Source organism: Hibiscus syriacus, unplaced genomic scaffold (genome assembly GCF_006381635.1).
Source record: "Hibiscus syriacus cultivar Baekdansim isolate YM2019G1 unplaced genomic scaffold, ASM638163v2 tig00110809_pilon, whole genome shotgun sequence".
Lineage (NCBI taxonomy): Eukaryota > Viridiplantae > Streptophyta > Magnoliopsida > Malvales > Malvaceae > Hibiscus > Hibiscus syriacus.
In genome coordinates, this window is record NW_024062869.1 from 355685 (window position 1) to 381563 (window position 25879).

The 25879-nt window shown below is 33.1% G+C and overlaps 1 protein-coding gene across 1 annotated transcript in view; it reads right to left on the reverse strand.

The window, feature by feature from the left end:
- Window positions 1–3682: 3682 nt before the first annotated feature.
- LOC120141414 (DEAD-box ATP-dependent RNA helicase FANCM-like) overlaps window positions 3683–25879 on the reverse strand; it is a 31522-nt gene continuing 9325 nt past the window's right edge. The window contains exons 14-17 of the mRNA XM_039156293.1: window positions 5161–5210; window positions 4925–5090; window positions 4073–4200; window positions 3683–3988 (exon numbers count right to left, since the gene is read on the reverse strand). Of these exons, the coding sequence (XP_039012224.1) occupies window positions 3683–3988; window positions 4073–4200; window positions 4925–5090; window positions 5161–5210 (650 nt within the window). The remainder of the gene's footprint in view (window positions 3989–4072; window positions 4201–4924; window positions 5091–5160; window positions 5211–25879) is intronic.

Genomic DNA, 25879 nt, shown 5'->3' on the forward strand with positions numbered 1-25879 from the left:
AAGTTTAGGTATTAAAATAGATCAAAATTGATAGTTTAGGTACTAAAAAATACAAGCACTAACTGTTCAAAGATAACTCTCAACCATTTGAAGTTGAACGCTTACATCCCTATACTTCAAGGAATAACATCAATTCTTTTACCACTTAAGTTGCTTGGTTTGTGTCGTTTCCTAAGTTGGTGTTGCGAGATGGGAATATTATTTAGATAAATACAATAAGAGAGGTAAATTAATAATGAGATTGAGAGTGATGGAATTAAGCAAGAATTGGCATTATGAAGGTAATTATAAATGAGGTTAATTATTCTAAAACCATATTCGCATTCCATTTCGAACTATAAAAAGGTCAGTAAAGGCAATGCATGCATGTATTAATGAGACATTGAAAAAATATCCATATTATTTAATTACGAAAAAAATAATTCATCTTATGTTGAGCCTATAATGTATATATGACATACACCGACGTGTATTACTAACAACATACGCTGATATGCATCATTTATATTTTAGTAGGATAAAATTCATAAAGGACCATTAAATTTTGTTAAAATAATTATTTTGTCATTGAATTTTTCAAAGTAAAAATAGACATTAAACTGTAAAATTTTGTTAAGAAATGGATACCGAAAGTTAAATGTTGTTAAGAGGATGAATTAATAATAAATAATATATTATTTGACCCCTCAATTATAATTAAATTTTATTTTTATTATATATATTTTCAATATTCTAAGTAATAATTATAAAAAAAATCAATTTAAAAAAAATAAAAGATAACATTTATTTTTTAAAATTAAAAAAAATATTAAAAATACAATTTTGTGAAACTTTTTAGTTCATCAAATACATAGAAACTTATATAAATAATTGAAATAACCCTTAGCTTTTAATAACCTATCAAATATACAAATTCTTATTGTTTGCGTTTACTGAAACATGATAATATAGTAATTATTTTTAATTTTATGAGGTAAAAAATAATATTATTGTAAAAATATAATTATTTAAAATAATATCTTTACCCACTCGATATCATAATATTATTTGTTCATATTATATTATATTTCATATAAATAAATATGATACTTATTAAAATTTCTTTAAAAAATAAAATTAATATACTAATTATATACTAATTGTATTTTTTTCTTAAAAGTTAGATAGTATAATGATTAAAATATTTCTATGAATTTTTATTCAAATATTTATAATTTAACGTTAAAGTTTAACTTTGAAAAAACATATATCAAAAGGATAATTTAGTAAAATATACATTCAAGTAAGCTTATATTCCTCCAATCAAACATTGTAATTTTACATCCATACTAAACAAACCAAGCAAGGTAATACAACATTCTCATAGTAATGTTACATTCCAATAATGTTATTACTAAAATGTAATCTTACATTCCGTGAACCAAACACTCCATTTATGGTATTGTGCTCATTTTGTAACAAAATTTAAAATTTAGTGTCCATTATAAGAGTTTTGAAAGTCTATTATCTAAAAGGATCATTTTTAATATAATTAATGATCATTTATAAAATTTATCCTGTAAAATTAATGGTGAATGTATCACACTCATTATAGAATTTTCCTTCATCACATATATGTATGAATTGAGTGGATGAATGGTGGGTTACAAAATTTCAAAGAATACAACATAAACACACACCTCAATCACATGCGGGCGTTGTAGAGGCAGGGTACGTAAGTAACTCAATCTAACATCTCTATTAGTATTAGTATTAGTATTGGTATTAGTATTAGTATTGGTATTGGTATAGTGTTTAAACTAAATTAGTAAAGAAGTTAAATTAAAGGCTGTTAGGGGAGAAAGAAAGGCACTCAGTTCAATCTCGTCTCATGTGCTCATGCTGCAGCTGGTAGGGAATGAGATTCCACTCTGGTTTTTTTATATTATATTGTATTAATTGAATGGAATTATGACATGGCGCCGGATTTAATAAATGCAATTTCCATCAAAGTTAAAGTCAGCAAATCTAAACGTGTTTATTACCTTTACTATACCTATAAATTATAGAGTTAATTGTATCATATGTCTCTAAACTATGATTCTCATTTTAAATTAGTCCTTAAATTTTTGAGCATTTAAATTTCATCCTCAAACTATAAATCTCATTCTAAATTTGTCCATAAACTTTAAGATCTTTCAATTTCATCCCCAAATTCATCCAAATATGTAATCCATTTCAACCAATAGTTTAACCTGATTTTTTTCTTCAAACAGGTAATAATATAACTTGCCTAATGATTTTATTAACAAGAGATGTGATTAGTATATACAAATAATTTAGTATAAATTGAAATATTCAAAAAGTATAGGGACCAATTTAGGATGAAGATCATAGCTTAGGGATGAAAATGAAATATTCAAAAGTTTGAGGATTAATTTAGAATAATAATCATATTTTAAGGATGAAATTGAAATGTTTAAAAGTCTAAGGACTAATTTAAAATGAGGGTCATAGATTAGGGAATATAATGCAATTAACTCTATTTTATTTAATTTCAAATTTGAATTAATACATCGGAGCACGTATAAGTGGATACCCTTTATTCTGCACAAGGCTGGTTCACTAGATACGCATTTTTTTAAAAACTCATTATACCGATGTTTTTACCGAAATATCACCCATAACATCAATAATTACCTTTCATACACTCTCACCTTAATATACCGATGTTTTTACCGAAATATCACCCATAACATCAATAATTACCTTTCATACACTCTCAGCCTTAATATTATCGATATGTGATTTTGAGGGTTCTTTTTAAGATCGCGGACCGTCATCCGTGCCTTCGTGGGTTTCTGTCCGAGCTGACACCACGTAAGGATAAGGCGCGAATGACGATCTACTCTTTCGCGGAGTTTCTGACATGTAATCCGCTTCTTCCATTATGCACGTTGAATTATTGAAACTCCATAATTATCCGAGCTTGAAAGCTCAGCTTTTAAACCATCCCTCCCTTATCAATAAGAACCCCTCTAAATGTAAACATCACCAAACAAAAATTACTTCTTATTCTCGCTTCTATCAATTCCTTCTATTAAGCTAAGTAGATTTTGTTATTGTTTTTATAAGATAAAATTATTTTTTATTATTTTATATTTAATTATTTGAACAAATTTTATTGTACTAATTATTTTGTATAATTTTTTGCGATTGTAAAATTAGAAAGCGAGATAATATCTCAAGACATTTTGCTGATACAGTAACAATATGAAATTATGTTATTTAAATTATTGTGAATTTTTTTATTTTTTTGGATTAGTTTATATTTTAATTTATATATTATTTATTTAATTAGACGTATTTCAACTATTATTTTTGAGGATACAAGACTCTCCGTCTTTAAAACTCTCAAAATAACGTGTATTTTTATTTTTGTTTACTATGATAGAGAAATTCGGGAAGATGAACCGGCATCATCTTCGCATCAAATCATTCTGTCAAAATATCTTTTAAGAGAAACATCACTCTTGAGAAGCTGATAACTAAAATTTCAAGTAAAATTCATGTTGAAAGTACTAGAAGATTATCTTCACTTCAGTACAAATTTCCAACCACAGTATTTTCGTTAACTTATACATCGTTATAACCCTCCAACAATGACGATGTTGCTATGATGGTTGATTCTCAGAATCAATATTCAAACACCAATACACAGACGTTGCATGGAACCTATCAGCATCTCTGTTCTATAAGAATGCATTACTTTACAGACTTTGGAGGGAAATGCTTGGAAGCTAGGGAAGGCAATGAGTGAAGGTCTCCAAGTGCTCTCACTGGTAGGATGGAAATACTTGACAATCAAATCAGTCTCCTCAACAGTTAGTTTTTCCCTAAAACGTGGTGTCTCAATAGCATGATCATCCTTCAGTTTTTTTCCACGAGGAACAAATTGGTCAATTGAGAGCTCTACAAATTGGACTTCTGGTTTGAAAATGCGAGGAATCTAGAGATGGAAGGTAAAAGGGACATAAGATAAGCAGTCGGAGCAACAAGAAAACACGACCAACTGACTTTAGATAGATCTGACCATTCTAGGACTGGGATGGAAACAAAAGCTATGTATTCCACCCTTTTGCATATGCTTATTTATAGACTGGCTGTTGGCTTGCTTTCGCATATAACCCTTCAACTCTGACCCTTGACAGGCTAGAACTAGTATGATTTGTAAGGAAACACTTGAATTATAAGCATTCAAATTCTCACTATGGGGACACAAGCGTGGGGTGTGGGGTTAGAGCTATAAAATCACAAAACAGAAAGAGACAAATTTTGGCTGCACCACCACGCAAATACTAAATTCACTGTTAGGTGTTTGACCGAAAACCAATTGACAATAGGTGTTGGGAACAACTTTGATTTAAAACCACAGGAAACTCAATATTTAAGAGATGTAAAATAACACCACTTAGCACTTCCTCTCATGTTTAGCTCACAGGACCTGCACGTGAGACGACCTCTCCAGCAGTTATCAACCTCTCTTGGGAGTTGGAATTAGGCAAGAAGAACAATGCAATAGAACTTGGACTCTGACACCATGCTAAAAAACCAACCGAAAACCAATTGGTAGTAGGTGAAAGGGTTCAACTCTAATAGAAGACCACAGAAAAGTCAATACTTATAAGACGTGGGAGAACACCACTTCACACTCCCATGCAGGTATAACTAACAGGGCCTAAACATAGACAATCACCAGGAGTAATGTTAAGCATAACAAAACCTAGGCTCTAATATTATGTTAAGAATCCAACCTAAACCAATTAGCAATAGGCGAAGGGTCCTAACTTCAATATAAGACAATAGGAAAACATTAGACAAATGTAAGATCACACTGCCTAAGCACCCATATTTTAACATGAACCATGAAACAACAAAAGGATATCAACTCGTCCATCATGTTTCCTTCCAGTTCTCCTCATCCGTTGTATCATCCTCAAAGGTGAAACATTGGCGTCAAAACATATTACAAGACCAACTTCCATGATATCCAAGCCTTCTTCACCAATTGATGTGGCAACAATAACATTGTAGCCACCAGCTCGAAATTTCTATCATAAAAAATGATAAACCAATAAATCCAAAGAAGAAAAATAGCCAAAATAAAATTAACATATTTACCTCCAAAACTGCCTGTTGAACTTTTTGAGACTGGCCTTTCAATGTTTTCCCTGCAAGAGACTATGGTTAGCATCTACAAATCTTTAGGTGTTCAACATAAAACCAATAGGACACTTGAAGATATTATATATTTCAATAAACATTGAATGACTTGAATATTAGGTTTAAACGAACTTCAAAATTAACCAATACCATTTAAAATTGATTCAATCATTACATAAAAAGTTTTGCATATTCCACTATGATTCAAATGACTATAGAAATGTAAAATTTATACTTAGACAATAATGTTTCTTATGGATGAGCATACTTAATTGGATAAGGTCAACAGAACAGCAAACCTGGGCTTAGGTTAGTGACAAAGAACCTGTCGAAACGATTTTTTCTTAAAAGGTGAAAAGGTGAGATTTTAAAAACCACATTAATTTTTAATTTATCTCTTTCAACTGATTTTTAATTTAAAAACAAATGCAATTTAAAAAACCTCTCGTTTCAAAAAATTTTAGATTTCCTTTGTGATAAAAAAACGGTTCGAAGAGTCGCCACCAATCCTTGATTAGGGTGTGATTGGACACCCAAAAATGTTTTGTCATTTTAAATAAAAATTACTTTTAATTAAAACAACAAATTGAGGTCTGCGTTACCAAAAAATGAGTTCGGGAGTCGGTTACGTGTGGGGAAGGATTAGCACCCCCACAACGCCCTAAATCGGTACCTAGTCGATTAATTAATGTCTTTGCAATGAACTTTAGAAATTCGAACTTAATTTGACTTTTTATCCCATAAAACAAAGATGTAAATTTGAAAACATTCAAAAGCACACAAATAAATTAAATTAAAATTACCCAGTCATTTTAGAAAGAAAAAGAATGTTCGATTATTTACAAATATCGAGACCAGATCTTAAAAGCTATAACAACCTTTTCTCGATAAATTTAAATAGACGAACATTTCTTTTTCTTCCATTCCCAAATTTTAAAGTGATGGATCAATTTTTAGGCGTCACTAATGGGATACACTTTTATTTTAAAATCATTAAAAGCGGACCTCAAATCAGTTATGACTGCCCACTTAAAACAATTTTAAATTAAAAGTATATTACCCTTAATCCAATTATGTAATATATCGAGTTATGCAAATGAGGATATCATACAACTTGTGTAAAAAAGTATGTCATGCCAAAAATTAATTAAACAAAATTAAAAATAGCATACAACGTGACATACAAAAAATTATATATATATATTTACAATTAAAAACTATAACCATGTCTATTAACTTATAATGTACAAATGTGACTCAAATATATAAAAATGAAAACATGATATGCTAAACTATAAATTTAAAAAATATATACATATTAAAATAATGAGTAAATTTAAATATATGCAAAATTAAGCATGTAAAATTCGAAATAAACCAATGACCTAAATGCACATTCATTGCAAATTTGGGAGGACTAAAACTTAATTATATCTAAATAAAAACATATAAATAACCAACATATAAAAAGCTGCAAAAATACTTAATCAAGATACCAAAAAGCTGAAATAAAATGAAAAGCACGATAAATGTACCTAAAGCATAAATACATGTGAACTTTCAATAAACATTTAATAAAAAAAACTTATTTAAACTAAAACTTATTTTAAACTAATACACGTGAACTTTCAATAACCATTTAATATAAAAGCTAAATTATGCCTAAACCTAAGTAGATTTACACGCAGGAAGGCCCTGCCGCCAGCTTCACTCTCCACTCTCTTTTTCAACTCTCTCCTTCACCATTTTTCTCGCCTATGGAAGAACCACAAAGGCCAAACCAACCTTAATGCATCGGTTTACCCTCTAGACCATAAACCCGAAGCTAAATCTCGCTAAACCGCCCACTAAACACCGTGAATGACCTTCGACCTTTCGTTTACTTCTATCTTCGGCGACCTACTACGGCGAGACTCTACTTCTCCGGCGATCTAACAAGACCAAATTCCCAACTCCGGTAAGAACTCAAAACCTTCTCCTTCCTCTAATTTATTTTACTGATCGTCGTTTTAATCTCAGACTTACATGGTTTCATAACACTAACCCCAATCTTTATCTCCATCAATTTAACCCCGACCGACTAGGATGTAACTACCAAATCTAATGTCATCCACATCTAAGGTAATTTTCTAATTCTTTTCTCTGCTATTTTTTATGATTTGAAAGAAAAACCACAAGCCACGTATAACATTGCTGAGTATTTCGAAAAATAAAGAAAGTAACGAAAGTAACCTGCTTATGGATTGCTTATATTGCCTTCGAAAGAGATAGGGAAGACCCCTGTTATACTACTTCTTGATCTTTGAATACCGAAAAAAATGTTGTTTACACACTATTTTATCTGTTGCTCTACTGTGTAAAACGAATGAAAAACAAAGAAAAAAAAATCTTTCGTGCTTCTCCTCTCTTGTCCCCGTTTCCAGTCGTTAATCCCCTCTAAAAAAAACTGACCCTCCCCCTTTACAGTTTCTTTCTAATAGATTAAGAAAACTGAAACCCTTTTTTTGTTAACTCCTGATAACTACTTTTAGTTTTCCAGTGAGTATTCACGTGGGCTTGAGTTGGGCCTCCAATTGCTCTGATTCGGGTCTGCTCCGATCTAGCCCCGGATAAAAATGAGTATCTACAGCTGCCCCTCTTTGTTCATTGTCGTGCAACGAGAATAGAGCAAAGATCAAAAGATGGTCGATTTTGTCCGGTCATGAATTCTTCAAAAGATTAAATCACTCCACTGTTACTTCGAGATAAATGAAACTTGAAAAATCTTCAAATGACGGGTCCGCTCCCTCTTGTTCAGGGATTAAGGAACTCGAACAATCTTCTAAAAACGGGTTCGCTCCCTATTGCTTCAATGAGTAGAACTCGAATAATCTTCTGCCTACGGGTTCGCTCCCTCTTGCTTCAGGGAGTAGAACTCGAACAATCTTCTGCCAACGGGTTCGCTCCCTCTTGCTTCAGGGAGTAGAACTCGAACAATCTTCTGCCTACAGTCCTCCCTCTTGCTTCAAGGAGTAAAACTCGAACAATCTTCTGCCTACAGTCCTCCCTCTTGCTTCAGGGAGTAAAACTTGAACAATCTTCTAGTGTGATTCGTTACACTATTCTCCCATGAAGGCTCAACTTCGAAGGTTAAACCTGAAAATCAAACGTTTCCACTCATTAATGTATGCTTGAAGATTTGAAAAACATTATACTCGAAAATTTTAAAATTTAAGAGAATCTTTGAGAATTTATTTCTCTTGAGGGAGCTTGTCTCGCAACAACTAGATATGAGAATCTTCTTGGACTCGGCTGCCATTTGAACCTCTCTCTTCCTGGGACCTTGAATTGGTTAATGACTCTTCGTGCTCATTTCCTTTTAATCAATTAATTTGCGTCTTTGTACTCGAGAACCTTCGATTTCCTCCCACATCTGATGATCTGATGGCTTGCTCCAACACTCTTCTGAGAAGGCTTAAAATGGCCCAGAGGACTTATCATCTCGCTCGAAAGACTTACAAATGACCCGAAGGATTTCATCATCGTGCTCGAAAGACTTACTGATGAATTTGCTTCACTACTCTTCGGTGAAGGCTTAAAATGGCCCGGAGGACTTATCACCATGCTCGAAAGACTTACAAATGACCCGAAGGATTTCATCATCATGCTCGAAAGACTTACTGATGACCCGAAGAATTTCATCATCATGCTCGAAAGACTTACTGATGGCACTTACTGACGGATTTGCTTCACTACTCTTCCGTGAAGGCTTAAAAATTACCTGAATGACTCATAAATTGTGAAAATTTTGAAAATCGCATTCTTTGTTTTCAAAAATTTCATCTTCTCAAAACATCGTTTTTTCATTTTTAAATTCATGTGAAAACATCCTACCCAAAGGTTTTACGGATTGCCCGAAGGACTTATCATCCTGCTCTAAAGGCTTACAGATGACCCGAAGGATTTAAGCATCATGCTTGAAAGACTTACTGATGACACTAAGGTCTTAAATTGCTTACTGGGTAAGAAACATTTCTTATTTTTCCTCAAATTTCATATTTTAATGAGAAATCCTTCTCATTTCACTTCATAAAATGACTTAATGGTCGGGCCACGTGCCCCGCTTCAAAGTAACGCTTCCCCTGTGGATTGACCCATGCGTTTCTCATGTTCTCTCTCTAAACACGATTCCCTGTATTTGATGTTTGACTTCTACCTTTCAATCTTCAAAATTTTAACATCCTGCATCTTCTCTTTTCATTGGAAGATCTGTCAAAATCATGTGTTTATGCATGAAACACGAATGCAATAAAATGAATCAATGTAATGCATTTTTTTATGCAAATGATGTTCTCATGAATGCATAAATGTCGATTCCATCTTCATTTGACCTCAAAGTGACAAACTTAGTCTTCTTCTACTTGATCATTCCTCTTCGGGGTTTGCTTTAGATATCCATATAATAACTCATAATTTTCAACTTGCATTTTTGAAGAGCCTTCTGATCTTCTTTTATATTCTTGTAGTCTTCATTTTCTATCTTCATTTCGGAGAAATTGCTTTCTCTCCCAACTTCTTGCTATGATCAGAAATACCAATGTGTTGCCCCATTTCCATCATTGGCTCAATTATGCTTTCTAAGTTGTTCTTTCCGGACTCTGCCATTGATTGATGCTCGATTGGTTTGCCTTACGAGGTAAGCTCTACTCAAATTCACGGTATGTCCCTAACACTTCAAGTTATGAGACTCATTCTCAATATCTTCTTGGTCTGAATCTTGTCATCCCAACATGATCTGGGTTTCTGGTCATGTCTCAAAGTGGGTATTCTTGGGTCTCTTCGTGCCCAACATATCCTAACTTGAATGTTCTCATTCTGGTGTCACTACACAGTAATGTTAAATAGCTCGAGGGCGTCTCTTCGCATTGTCTCAAACACTTAAGAAGTGGTCAATTCTTCTAACAAAATGTCTTGCATTTTATGCAAGCTGTAATATGTGCCCCTTCTGAATAATGAGATCATCTTCTTCTTGATGGGTAATTGACAACGTCACAAGGGCTTCATGTTCTGGCATTGCTTCATGTTAGGCTTTTGAGACTCATTATGCTTCATGTTCTGGCATTGCTTATTCCTTTTCTCCAATAGAGGCATAATGAGTCTCAAAAGCTTCAAGGACCTTTCACACTTGAAACTGTCATGTTTGAAAATATTTTTCCCTTTTCTCTTATTATAGGGATCAAAGAATGAAAGAATTTTATAAAACATTGCCCCTTAATTCAGGCTTACAATCAAATCAAATCATAAACATGAGTTCAAAGAAAATCAAAAGAATCAATAACTATTTATTTTTTCAGAGTTATAACTCTTTGACAAGTGTCAAAATTGATGGGTTGGCTTGAGGTTGGCTTCCTATTTTTTAAGGTTTCGACCAACAAACTTACATTTCTTTCTCGGTCCTTGCGAACATCACAACATGCCCCTCCTTCTGGCTTGGTATTTTAATCGGATACGGACAAAATGAAGCAACTTGCATAATCAATTACTAGACTTTATAGAACACTTTTATTTCAGTTCTCTGAAATCTTCCATTTGTTCAAGCCTCGTAGACTCCTCTAACAAAGACAGTGTAGAAATATCGGTCTAAAAATGAAATTCCTGAGTGCTCGTGTGATATTGACTATAACAGGTGTTCCTTAACTCCCTTAGTCCATCTTTACCGAAACTCCTTATTCATAAAATTGATTTAATTTGCCATTATATGGCTAGCTGAAATCAACTTTATTGTAATTTGCCTCTATCGGGCTAGCTGAAGGGTTCATCTCATCACAAAGTCTTTGACTTGACAATCACAGTGGAGCATACACCAAATTACCAGGTACCCGATCAAGGTCATGGTTTGAATACAATCTATTCATAAAGCCAGTGCTTTCGAGTTTCCTCTATAACCAATTGCTTTAGCGGAATAGCTCAACTTTATTTTATATATATAATATCATCACCTTTATTAGGCTAGCTAAATTATGTCCATAAAGCCGGGGCGTTTAACCAATTGCTATAGAGGGACAGCTCAAGCTTTATTGTATACATATAATATTATAATTTGGGTATACGGGTCCAATTTCTTAAGCTTGTCAAGAAGAACCTGTTATAGTCTAGGTGTTGTTGAAAGTCAGAAAATCTCATCGTTAGAGTTCAATTTCCAAGCAACTGACCTAAACTAGATTCATCTACTCGACTATTCCATCCGTAAAGATCATAATCATCATTGAACGTCATCAACAAAAGTGTGGTCTATTCAGTTTCGTGACATCATACACAAAAGATACCCCACTTTGTCCGCTCCTATACATACCTGAATACCAAACCTATTGTTCATCTCCTTATGATAGAAGAAGGCTATATCGGTCCCTGCAATAGAAGGGTATGGTGTTCGATTGTATCTTCTGGAGATAAGGTAAAGGTCTTTGTTTTATCAGGTTTCAACCTTGTCATCTTGTCAAAGATTTATAACTCTAATCATTTACAGAGTTTTTAATTCAGTAGGTATTCAAATAATTTCAAGTTGCAAATTCGATTCAATGCTCACCATCCTCAAAGTAACATGAATTTATTTAAACATCATTATAAAAAAAACTGAGAAATGATGAAAAACAAGTTCAAACATGATGTTGCAAATGAAATAAAGCTCCATAATGAATGAAATGATCTCTTCCTAATTAGGATGCCCCATTACCCATCTAATGTCGTGGTACTTAACTCAAACGGATGTTACATATTGTTCTTTGATGCCCCACTCAAGCTCGTCATCCACTGTTCCACCAATTCCTCTGTTAACATCCCATTTACCACAAGCATCTCTATCTCCTTTAACAGCGGCCTACAGTTTCCCGTAGAATGTCCCAATGCCCCCAAGTGGAAATCACAGACACTATCTTGATCATAGCTATGAGGTTGCACTTTCACTGGCCTCGGTGTGAGGTATTGACCTTCAATCAAATGGGGATACAGATCTGAGATAGGAGTTTGGAACACTTTCAAAGCATTTTTCGATCTTGGGACTTTCTTTGGACGTCTCGAGTAACCTGTTACCCCTTTTCTTTTACGACTTTGAGAGCTCTGGATGTGACATTCATTCACCTCAAAAACTTGTTCCTTTTGATCGGTTGGGTTTTTAGAAGTGTCTTTCAAGTTTCATTTGCTGATTGCATCCTCAATTAACTCTCCAGCTGTCATAAGATCCTTGAAGTTATTCGTCGACTTTCCCAACATTAACTCAAAGAAAGGAGCTGGAAGAGAATCGTGAAACATATATGATATTTCTTCTTCTAACAAAGGAGGTTGAACTTGTGCTACCACTCCTCTCCATCTTAGGGCATATTTTTTAAAGCTCTCAGTAGCTTTCATTCTTATCCTTTGAAGGTCATGACGTTTTGGGGCTAAGTCTTTAACATATTGATATTGTCCCAGAAAAGCATCAGCTAGGTTGACCCATGTCTTGATATGTTCTTTGTTCAAACGGTTATACCATACTATAGCTGGCCCAGCAAGACTATCATGGAAGTAATGAATCAACAGATTGTCATTATTTAGGTACCCTTCCATCTTTCTACAAAACATCTTCAGATGAATTATGGGACAACTAATGCCATCATATTTTTCAAAATTGGGCACCCTAAATTCATGTGGGATAACCAAATCAGGGATCAAACTAAGTTCTCTAGCTTCTAACTCCTTGTGAGGGGCATTAACAATCTTCATATCTTCAATGGTTTCATTCAACCACCTGAATTTGTCTTCAAATTGCTCAAAATTGACGAGGCTCATCCCTAGGTCTGAATTAGACGCTCCAGGGCAAATTATCACTCTTGATGTATCAGTCTGATGAGATTGATTTTCTTTATCCTCTATTTTCTCTTTACTAGCAGCCTGTGGTACCAGTACCTGAATCATTTGATTCGATATGCCTTGTAAAGAACCCGATGCTTGATTCCCCGTATCTTGTTGTGACCCGACTAACTGCTCTTGCAACTGATCTTGTGATCCTTTATGAGATTGCTCCATTGTTTCCATTTGCTTGTTCATGATGATGAGGAAGTAGTATGAATGAATGATCTTGTTATTACTGTCACATAACCTTCCATAAATTATTTTTGTGTTTTTATAATTAATGCATGTAAAATGCTTAAATAAATACATGTAATGCAAATGCAAATGCCAAATGCAAATACAAAAGGTGTCATTCCAGAGTGACCATCTTAAAACAACTTTCATTGAATACAAAGGTCTCGGTACATCAAACAAACTTTACATATAATGGACAGCTTTCACTCCGAACTTTTCTATCTCCTTCAAAAGCCAATTTAATTTCCACTTATGCTCGGGGGTCGAGTTGTCAATCTGCTTCAATTCTCTTGCAAATCCAGCTAAATTAACCCATTTTTGAGCCACATTGTTTGCTTGGGTCATAGCTTCTTTCATAACGTTGTCTCTTTTCTCTATCTTGAGTGCCGATTCTCGGAGCTGTAAACACTGCTGTTGAATCTTCCTTGTAAGAAAGTCATTGTGGTTATGAAGCTCTTGTATAAGATCACTGCAATCATCCACAATCTTCATCAACTTCTCGTTCTTGGCTCTAACTGTAACATCCCAAATCAGGGTCAGTGACTAAATTGCAAATTTTGTAAACTAGGTGCTCGATTTCGAAATAAGTTAAAAGTTCATGGATTTAATTGAAGAAAGTTGATGTTGGATTTAATGATTAAGTTTGGAAATATTAAGGGTACTATGGTAATTTTTCAGGGAAGATTTTTATTTCCCTTTATAAAGGGTAATAAGCACGTAGGAAGAAGAGTCCAGAGCATTCTTCAGTCTTCTTCTTCCTCATCTCAATCGTGAAGCCTGGTATAAGGTAAGTGGGTCTTTAGTTGGTTAATTCTTTCGTTTTAAAGCTTGTTTTGATTCTTGGGATATTAAGAAAGATTAAGGAAAGCTTTAGGTGGCTTAAACCTCAAAGATTAACAAGTTATGAGAAATTAAGAAAAATGAGTTTTTAAGTGAATTTTTGATATGGAAGGAGATAATAGATTGTGAAGTTGAATTTGACTTGTCAAGGGTTAAATTAAGAGATATGAAGTGATAGAATGGGTTTTAGAACATGTTGGAAATTTAGTGTGATTCTTGAATGCCATGTAAATGATAGAATTTTGAGTTTAAAGAAGTGATTATGGAGTAGAAATGAGTTTAAGTATGTGTATGAAAGTTAGAAATATTAAAGGGAATGAAGAATGATGTGTTGAGCTGAAAATGAGGGATTTTCGAGCTCAAAATATGATTTCTGGGCAAGGGGAATCGGTACCCATTCAAGGGGAACCGATACCCCTTCAAACGAACAAGAATTTCCAGTATGTCATGGGGGAACCGATACCCCCATAGGGGGGAACCGATTCCCCCTAAAGGAAAATTGGGAATATGGGTTTAATAAGTTCGTTTAAGTTGCTAGTATCAAATTACAAGGTGTAGGTATCTAATAATTGCCTTAAAATGTATAATTATGTAGATTCAGAGCTTAAACGAGTTCCGGAACCATTGACAAGTAAGATCGACCAAGGGGAAAGATAAGAGATTGGAATTGACTAGTGAGGCCAGGTGAGTGCATATTCAATAGTATACGATGTGCGATGGGAATAAGACTTGCGATGAGTCTATTTCCTAAAGTGTTACACATGAATTCATGATTAAAGGCATGAGTGGAATATGCATGTATGTATGTTTGATTATATGGATTGATCTGTTCTTTTATGTGTTAGATGATAAAGTATAAGTAATTACATAAGAAAGGTTATGAATTATATGAGATATAAACTATGTGATCATAGTAAAATATAATTATATTATTATGATAAGTGAAATAAGCTGGATAATATTGATCTATAGGATGAAGTGAGAATAGTACACTAACTAGGAGATTTGAACATAAATGATAAGATGAACATATAAGATAAGCTAGATGGGAAAGATTCATATGTTTAAATAAAACTATAACACATGGGTTGTATGATAGAAATTTATGAAGCTATATGAGAAGATTATAGGAGTTATATGAAATTGAATTAAGTAAACAGATTAGATTATATATATATATAGAAATAATAGAAGTGAGATGTGTTTATAAGTCTGCCCTAGATGAATATGAATAGGAATTATAAGAGTGCTATATGATTTATATTAGGATAAATCTTGAGGATATATATATATAGATAGAAATGAAATGAAATAAGTTATATGAATACATAATTATGTGATGAAATGGTGGATTACCTGAACATGTGAATATATATATATATCTAAGAGAAGGCTTAAGATTAAGATATAAGCAATGTGACTATAAGTATATATGTGCTCTAAGTGATATGACTTATAGGTATTTCTATTATAATATTACATAATATGTTATGTATGTTAAATGAATTATGTGATGGTATAAGAAATGATATGAAATATATATGTGAAAACAAGTATATGTTATGAGATAAGACTTATGACTATAAGCTACGTGAAAGTGTTCTAGGTGTTTCGATATATTATATGAAGTATATGATCTTATGTGAACAAGATATGATAAATATGTTTACATGAATAAAGGTGATTGGGTGAGAAATGATAGAAATTATATGAAAACATGACATATGTGACATGTGAATTATATGGAAATGATCTACGTGTAAGTGAACTACGTGACTATGTGATCATATGAAAAGAAGCTATGTGATACGTGATATGTGAAAGTGAATTACAAGTTTATGTGAATATTTGAAATGAAATAAATGATAACGCCCATGTTATGTGTCATGAGAGCTAGGGGTATAGTTGGCATGCCAAGAGTCGAGGGTCTACGCGGTCCTTCGGGATATATATATATTCTTTGGAACATGTGTGAAGTCTGATGAGACACATATATGATCCCTAGCATATGTATATGATTCTTAAGGAATTCTATGTGGCCCTTATGGACATCATTATATGGCACTACGGTGCAATTCTACGCGGTCCTTCGGGACATATGTATATTCTTTGGAACATGTGTGAAGTCTGGAAAGACACATACTTGATCCCTAGTATATGTATATGATTCTTAAGGAATTCTATGTGGTCCTTATGGACATCATTATATGGCACTACAGTGCAATTCTACGCGGCACTTCGGTGCAATTATACGAGCTGTGGTGACAGCATTAGAGCACAACCTCTATAGACTCACATATCGATAGTTCTCACATATGTACATGGGCTAATCCAGAGATATGAACAAATATAAGTTAGTGGTATGATAAATGCTATAGAAATGATATGATGTTGTGTGTGTATAGTGTTTGATTGAAAAAGTATGTGATTATATGATAAACTGTTAATGATGAATTATGTGTATGTATGTATGTATTTACTGCAATTAATCTGATATGATTTTATACGATATGAAAAATGCATGGAATTGTTATAACATGATAGAACAGAACATGCATGTATCAATATATGTTTTAAAGTGCATTATAAGTTGTTATGCCTCACTAAGTCTTCGACTTAGCGTGTGATTGTTTCACACGTAGGTTTCGAGAAGAGTAAGGAGTGATGCGGAGCAAGACAGGTCAGTTTTCCTTACCAAAAGATCAGATCAGAAATATTTGACAAAGTATGTATTTGGTTATGTATAAAGTGTTGGCATGTAATAAGTCATTAAGTACGAGCACTCTGATAAAGTCTTTATTTTGATTTAAATAAAGTTTTAAATTTCCCGGGATTTTTCTTAAGAGTCAAGGTTTGAAAAGTCAATGTGACACTTCGGACTCGTATCCGGGTCGGATACGGGTTGGGGTTGTTACATTTAATGGTATCAGAGCTATGGTTTAGCCGATTCTCGGCATAAACCGAAGTCCAAAATGTCATAAAAGATGTACATGCCAACATAGATTGAAAAATTTCTGATCTGATAGTGTAAGGAATACGTTATCTTGCTAATAAAATAAGAATAGTTTAATACAGTAGAAATCCGATCGTGATAATTTCGAAGTAAGTGAAAGGTGATATTCCTGATTGTGATAGCTATTCACTTGCCCTGGCCAGGCAGGATGAAGAGCGGACACCTCAGGAAATGCCTAGTAAGATCAAAAGTTGATTTCAGAAAGCTGAAATCATATCTGAATAATGATAGAAAATTTTCATCGTTTGGAATCAGAAAAACGATGTAGAGTAGTTTTGCTATTATGTGAATAAGATAGAAGATGGTGAACGGGTGTCACCATAAGAATGTTAAAAAGATCTAATGACGTGATGATTACGTATAGAAGAACTCAAGGATAAGCGCATCAGTGACAAGCGTATAAGATGTATAAGTCAGAGCTTATGAGTTTGAAACGAAGTGATAATATTGCGCATAAACAAGAGTATGTTTATGATAAGGGTTTGCAGTTAAGATGGAAAGAGTTAGCATTGGCTAACTAGAGTATGTGATAAAAATGTACTGGAATTATAAGATTATAAGATATTGTCAGGATATGATAACCAGATCTGCAATGGATCTGGATACAGTTGCATATTTGGATCATAGTAATGTGGTATAGTAAAGGAAAATGAAGTAAGAATTTGTATATTTAAATAAAGCTGAGGATTGATAAGAAGAGTTTGAGAATATGTATATCGATGATCAGATTATAAGACACAGGAAGTCAGAATGTTGAGTTTGAGCAAAAGAAATTTCAGGATATATGATAATAGAGGTGAAATTGATAAGTTGAGTAAGTGAATTTTTAAGATAATTTCGATTTGAAAGGATGTATGTGTTTGGTTGATTAGGGTTTGTACCCTAGATTGAACATATATTATTGACTAGCTGTCAGAGTAAAAGTGATAGAGTTATAAGATTGAATGAAAAGATAAAGTTGAGTTAATTGATTATGATGTGAATTTGAATATGGTTGTATATTCTGAGCAGATAGCTATGATGTAGAAACTGAGATAAGTATTTGCATGGAACCTTCAGGAAGAAAAATACAAGTATAAGAATGATAAAGAATGAAGTTATGTATAAGAAATGGGTTATTAAAGTAATGAGGATGCAATGAACATTGGTACATAAAGATGAGTATAAGTAATAAGACAAGAGTATGTGAACATGAAAGGAAATATATGATTTATGTATAAGGAATAAGGAATAAAGAAATGAAAGGGATTGATTTAAAGGATCAGATACGATAAATATGGAAGTACAGAGGACAATTTTGATATAGAAATAAGACAAGTGTGCAAGGTGATGTGAAAATATTGTTTGACTCCTTAAAGTATATGTTTAATCACATTGAAGAAGATTTAAAGTTGTGTTTTGGTCAAATGATGACGAAATACAAGTTTGGTATGGTTATAAGGTAATTAAAGATTGATAAAGAATTTGATTGATTAAGGATTTTGAGTGATAAGAACTGATGCTATTGGTTATATGATAAGTAACATGATAAGGATGTATAAAGGAAAAAGGTAGTTGAAGAACTAAGAGAAAGAAAGATTAAGTAAAGGAAACAACATGAGAACATTAACAGACATGTTTTTATCAATGTGTGCAGTGGAAATTCGAGGACGAATTTTCTTTAAAGGAGGGGAGATTTGTAACATCCCAAATCAGGGTCAGTGACTAAATTGCAAATTTTGTAAACTAGGTGCTCGATTTCGAAATAAGTTAAAAGTTCATGGATTTAATTGAAGAAAGTTGATGTTGGATTTAATGATTAAGTTTGGAAATATTAAGGGTACTATGGTAATTTTTCAGGGAAGATTTTTATTTCCCTTTATAAAGGGTAATAAGCACGTAGGAAGAAGAGTCCAGAGCATTCTTCAGTCTTCTTCTTCCTCATCTCAACCGTGAAGCCTGGTATAAGGTAAGTGGGTCTTTAGTTGGTTAATTCTTTCGTTTTAAAGCTTGTTTTGATTCTTGGGATATTAAGAAAGATTAAGGAAAGCTTTAGGTGGCTTAAACCTCAAAGATTAACAAGTTATGAGAAATTAAGAAAAATGAGTTTTTAAGTGAATTTTTGATATGGAATGAGATAATAGATTGTGAAGTTGAATTTGATTTGTCAAGGGTTAAATTAAGAGATATGAAGTGATAGAATGGGTTTTAGAACATGTTGGAAATTTAGTGTGATTCTTGAATGCCATGTAAATGATAGAATTTTGAGTTTAAAGAAGTGATTATGGAGTAGAAATGAGTTTAAGTATGTGTATGAAAGTTAGGAATATTAAAGGGAATGAAGTATGATGTGTTGAGCTGAAAATGAAGGATTTTCGAGCTCAAAATATGATTTCTGGGCAAGGGGAATCGATACCCATTCAAGGGGAACCGATACCCCTTCAAACGAACAAGAATTTCCAGTATGTCATGGGGGAACCGATACCCCCATAGGGGGGAACCGATTCCCCCTAAAGGAAAATTGGGAATATGGGTTTAATAAGTTCGTTTAAGTTGCTAGTATCAAATTACAAGGTGTAGGTATCTAATAATTGCCTTAAAATGTATAATTATGTAGATTCAGAGCTTAAACGAGTTCCGGAACCATTGACAAGTAAGATCGATCAAGGGGAAAGATAAGAGATTGGATTGACTAGTGAGGCCAGGTGAGTGCATATTCAATAGTATACGATGTGCGATGGGAATAAGACTTGCGATGAGTCTATTTCCTAAAGTGTTACACATGAATTCATGATTAAAGGCATGAGTGGAATATGCATGTATGTATGTTTGATTATATGGATTGATCTGTTCTTTTATGTGTTAGATGATAAAGTATAAGTTACATAAGAAAGGTTATGAATTATATGAGATATAAACTATGTGATCATAGTAAAATATAATTATATTATTATGATAAGTGAAATAAGCTGGATAATATTGATCTATAGGATGAAGTGAGAATAGTACACTAACTAGGAGATTTGAACATAAATGATAAGATGAACATATAAGATAAGCTAGATGGGAAAGATTCATATGTTTAAATAAAACTATAACACATGGGTTGTATGATAGAAATTTATGAAGCTATATGAGAAGATTATAGGAGTTATATGAAATTGAATTAAGTAAACAGATTAGATTATATATATATATAGAAATAATAGAAGTGAGATGTGTTTATAAGTCTGCCCTAGATGAATATGAATAGGAATTATAAGAGTGCTATATGATTTATATTAGGATAAATCTTGAGGATATATATATAGATAGAAATGAAATGAAATAAGTTATATGAATACATAATTATGTGATGAAATGGTGGATTACCTGAACATGTGAATATATATATATATATCTAAGAGAAGGCTTAAGATTAAGATATAAGCAATGTGACTATAAGTATATATGTGCTCTAAGTGATATGACTTATAGGTATTTCTATTATAATATTACATAATATGTTATGTATGTTAAATGAATTATGTGATGGTATAAGAAATGATATGAAATATATATGTGAAAACAAGTATATGTTATGAGATAAGACTTATGACTATAAGCTACGTGAAAGTGTTCTAGGTGTTTCGATATATTATATGAAGTATATCTTATGTGAACAAGATATGATAAGTATGTTTACATGAATAAAGGTGATTGGGTGAGAAATAATAGAAATTATATGAAAACATGACATATGTGACATGTGAATTATATGGAAATGATCTACGTGTAAGTGAACTACGTGACTATGTGATCATATGAAAAGAAGCTATGTGATACGTGATATGTGAAAGTGAATTACAAGTTTATGTGAATATTTGAAATGAAATAAATGATAACGCCATGTTATGTGTCATGAGAGCTAGGGGTATAGTTGGCATGCCAAGAGTCGAGGGTCTACGCGGTCCTTCGGGATATATATATTCTTTGGAACATGTGTGAAGTCTGATGAGACACATATGATCCCTAGCATATGTATATGATTCTTAAGGAATTCTATGTGGTCCTTATGGACATCATTATATGGCACTACGGTGCAATTCTACGCGGTCCTTCGGGACATATGTATATCTTTGGAACATGTGTGAAGTCTGGAAAGACACATACTTGATCCCTAGTATATGTATATGATTCTTAAGGAATTCTATGTGGTCCTTATGGACATCATTATATGGCACTACGGTGCAATTCTACGCGGCACTTCGGTGCAATTATACGAGCTGTGGTGACAGCATTAGTGCACAACCTCTATAGACTCACATATCGATAGTTCTCACATATGTACATGGGCTAATCCAGAGATATGAACAAATATAAGTTAGTGGTATGATAAATGCTATAGAAATGATATGATGTTGTGTGTGTATAGTGTTTGATTGAAAAAGTATGTGATTAATAATCTGATGATATGATATTATGGAATTGCTATGCATGATATCAATATATGTTTTAAAGTGCATTATAAGTTGTTATGCCTCACTAAGTCTTCGACTTAGCGTGTGATTGTTTCACACGTAGGTTTCGAGAAGAGTAAGGAGTGATGTGGAGCAAGACAGGTCAGTTTTCCTTACCAAAAGATCAGATCAGAAATATTTGACAAAGTATGTATTTGGTTATGTATAAAGTGTTGGCATGTAATAAGTCATTAAGTACGAGCACTCTGATAAAGTCTTTATTTTGATTTAAATAAAGTTTTAAATTTCCCGGGATTTTTATTAATAGTCAAGGTTTGAAAAGTCAATGTGACACTTCGGACTCGTATCCGGGTCGGATACGGGTTGGGGGTGTTACACTAACGGCTTCAAGCTCAGCGTCATTCTCCCGCTTGTAGCGTTGATATGAAATTTCCATATTGGCAATGGATCTGTTCAACGTCTGAATTTCAGCCTGATATCTTCCCAAATTATCAACAACTATATTGCGTCTTTTTTCTGCAATTTATAAATCATGAGAAAACTTCTCAACTTGACCTTCGTGCATCTTGCAATTCTTTCCCAACTGTTCAACATCATTTTTAAGTTTAGTGACCCCTATTATCCACTCCTCTGGGACATTTCCTATACCAATAAATTTAAAAGTTTGCCTGATCCTTCGAAAATCATCTCGCATGGCTTCCATCTCTCTGCTCAATTTATTATTTTCACTTCTTAAATGACGAATCAGAGCTTCGTATTTTGGCAAACAATTTTCTTCATGGATGTCCTCACTGATACTCTTACCCTTGGTCACTTTTGGTTCAAACTCAACAGGATAATTTGTTTTCAAACTGGGTTGTCTTTTCAATTCAAACTCCAATACTCCATGATATAGAAGAAGTTGGACTCGACGTTTGAAGGTGGAACAATTCTCAATAGAATGTCCTTGAATCCCAGCATGATATTCACGACGAACGTGGACGTCATACCAACTTGGATATGGAGGTTGCAAAGGTTTCACATAATGCGGTGCCACTTCTTGGGCTTCTAACAGTTCATCATACAATTCCTTATATGATATTGGGATGGAATCACAACAAGATCCACCTCTCAACTTGGGTTGAATTGGAGTTTTTAGTTTTATTTCCCCTGATGTTGGGAATAGACTATCAAACACCAACGAGTTTGGACTGCATGTCTTCTTTTCATCCTTCTGAACTTCTATAGTTGCCACTATTTCCTTGGCATTTCCAAACAACTTGTTGATACGAACAATGATTGTGCGTGATTTCTCATACTGACTAGAATCAACAGGTTCTAAAGTAGTCCCTTGCGTATCTGACACCTCGAGATTGTTTTCATTGAGTTCTTTCTTTTCTTTTGTAGAAATTTCTCTTCCTTTGGACAAAACATCTATTCTATTCATCATCTTGGACATTTTCTCTTTTATCTCTCTTATCTCATTGTGTTCTTCATCAGACATATGATCTTTATGTGCGCAACTCTCTATTATTTTCGAAGCTTTCTCAGGATGCCATTTCTCGACTGTGTTATAGTCTGTTTGATCACGAAACCCCTTGTTCGTCATGAAAACCTTTTACTATGATGAACACTCACAAATCAACACCTTTTGAATATGTCATGATCATGCAATGCGAACAAAGAAAAAAAACAACATAGAAACAAGTTAGTACAAATGAGATAACAAAATGACAAAAAGCAACAATAACAAAATAAATAAATTAATGCTAATAAGAATGCAAATGCACAAGGTTTTAATTCCAAAAGTGACCACCATAGAACAACCTTCATTTAGACAACAAGAATTCAGTACACCATGTAGTCAAAATATAAATGTGATTCTTCATTTCTTTATTCCCTTGAACCGTACTCTTCATGGAATCTAATATTGCGCCCAAAGTTGTCGGCGTACTTTATCACCTTTAATGACACCAGATGTCTTTAAATTGAATCTTGAGGTCTCTATTTTTACTTTCAATACGAAGTGGTCTCATGTCTTTGTGAAGGGTCTTCTTGTCCTTGGTATAATTGTATCTATCTTCTGAGAATATCATGACCTTCACTCTTTTAAAGGAAGTCTTCAATCAGCTTCATATTTCTTCATTCATCGGATGTCTTTCTTCATGGATCATCTGAATATCTTTGAACCTCCTGATTTTGACTACATGGTTGAGAATTTCTTGTCTCAATATGTCCAGCCTTCTTATTAGTCAATCACTTGCGAATTAACACCTTGTGATGTCATGAAGATGCAAATGCAATAAAATCAAATAAAATAGACATATAACAAAATGGGTTAGCACACATAAAATCAGCAAACAAAATAATAAATATCATAACCATTAAATAAAATCTACCCTTACATACTGGCTACCCAATCATGCTTTAGTAGATCCTACCCAACATGATATCTACCCCATGCTTTGTTATTCACAAAAATCTTAACCGCATGATATCTAGTTCGCATGCATTTATTCGAAAAACGAAAAATAAATTACTCAAAAAAGCTTTTCCTTGTGTACCCTCCTCACAGGATTCTTAAGGTTAGGGTTTGGCTCAACCTAAGTTCAAGCTCTATGTTCACTATATGCTGGGTTCGGTCATAAAGTAATAGGTTCTCGAATTGTCCTTGCCGGTGCCCCCTTGGGCTGCCAAACCCTCAATCCTAGCCCATCACAGGCTTTAGGGGATCGAGTTCAATTTCGAGGGAACACACCTCCTTATGTCCATGCGGAGGTGATTACCATCACGAGGACCATAAGGCGTGAGCTCCAGGAGCGATCCACTATCCCATGCGGAGGTGAAAACCACACGAGGGCATAGTCTCTCACTCCTACTTAATTAGGACAGAGCGGGGTTTTAGCTCATGTTATGATAATACAGCTGTGCAGTGTGTGAGGAAAAGCGAAAAAACAATCAATAAAAACACTCAAAATCAATTCCCAAAACACACAATTATTCTGAAATCATTAGCAAACAGATCAGTACAACTATTTAATTATCAATCGAATTAAATTAAAGAAATCAAAATACAAACAAATATTATTAAAAACCAAACAATGGATCAAAAATCAAATTAAATCGAATTTATAATTTTCAATTGCAAAGACAATTAATTAATCGACTATCGGCCTGACTCTCTAAAAAAAATCCCCAGCGGAGTCGCCAAGCTGTCGAAACGATTTTTTCTTAAAAGGTGAAAAGGTGAGATTTTAAAAACCACATTAATTTTTAATTTATCTCTTTCAACTGATTTTTAATTTAAAAACAAATGCAATTTAAAAAACCTCTCGTTTCAAAAAAATTTAGATTTCCTTTGTGATAAAAAAACGGTTCGAAGAGTCGCCACCAATCCTTGATTAGGGTGTGATTGGACACCCAAAAATGTTTTATAAAAATTACTTTTAATTAAAACAACAAATTGAGGTCTGCGTTACCAAAAAATAAGTTCGGGAATCGGTTACGTGTGGGGAAGGATTAGCACCCCCACAACGCCCTAAATCGGTACCTAGTCGATTAATTAATGTCTTTGCAATGAACTTTAGAAATTCGAACTTAATTTGACTTTTTATCCCATAAAACAAAGATGTAAATTTGAAAACATTCAAAAGCACTCAAATAAATTAAATTAAAATTACCAAGTCATTTTAGAAAGAAAAAGAATGTTCGATTATTTACAAATATCGAGACCAGATCTTAAAAGCTATAACAACCTTTTCTCGATAAATTTAAATAGACGAACATTTCTTTTTCTTCCATTCCCAAATTTTAAAGTGATGGATCAATTTTTAGGCGTCACTAATGGGATACACTTTTATTTTAAAATCATTAAAAGCGGACCTCAAATCAGTTATGACTGCCCACTTAAAACAATTTTAAATTAAAAGTATATTACCCTTAATCCAATTATGTAATATATCGAGTTATGCAAATAAGGATATCATACAACTTGTGTAAAAAAGTATGTCATGCCAAAAATTAATTAAACAAAATTAAAAATAGCATACAACGTGACATACAAAAAATTATATACATATATTTACAATTAAAAACTATAACCATGTCTATTAACTTATAATGTACAAATGTAACTCAAATATAAAAAAATGAAAACATGATATGCTAAACTATAAATTTAAAAAATATATACATATTAAAATAATGAGTAAATTTAAATATATGCAAAATTAAGCATGTAAAATTCGAAATAAACCAATGACCTAAATGCACATTCATTGCAAATTTGGGAGGACTAAAACTTAAT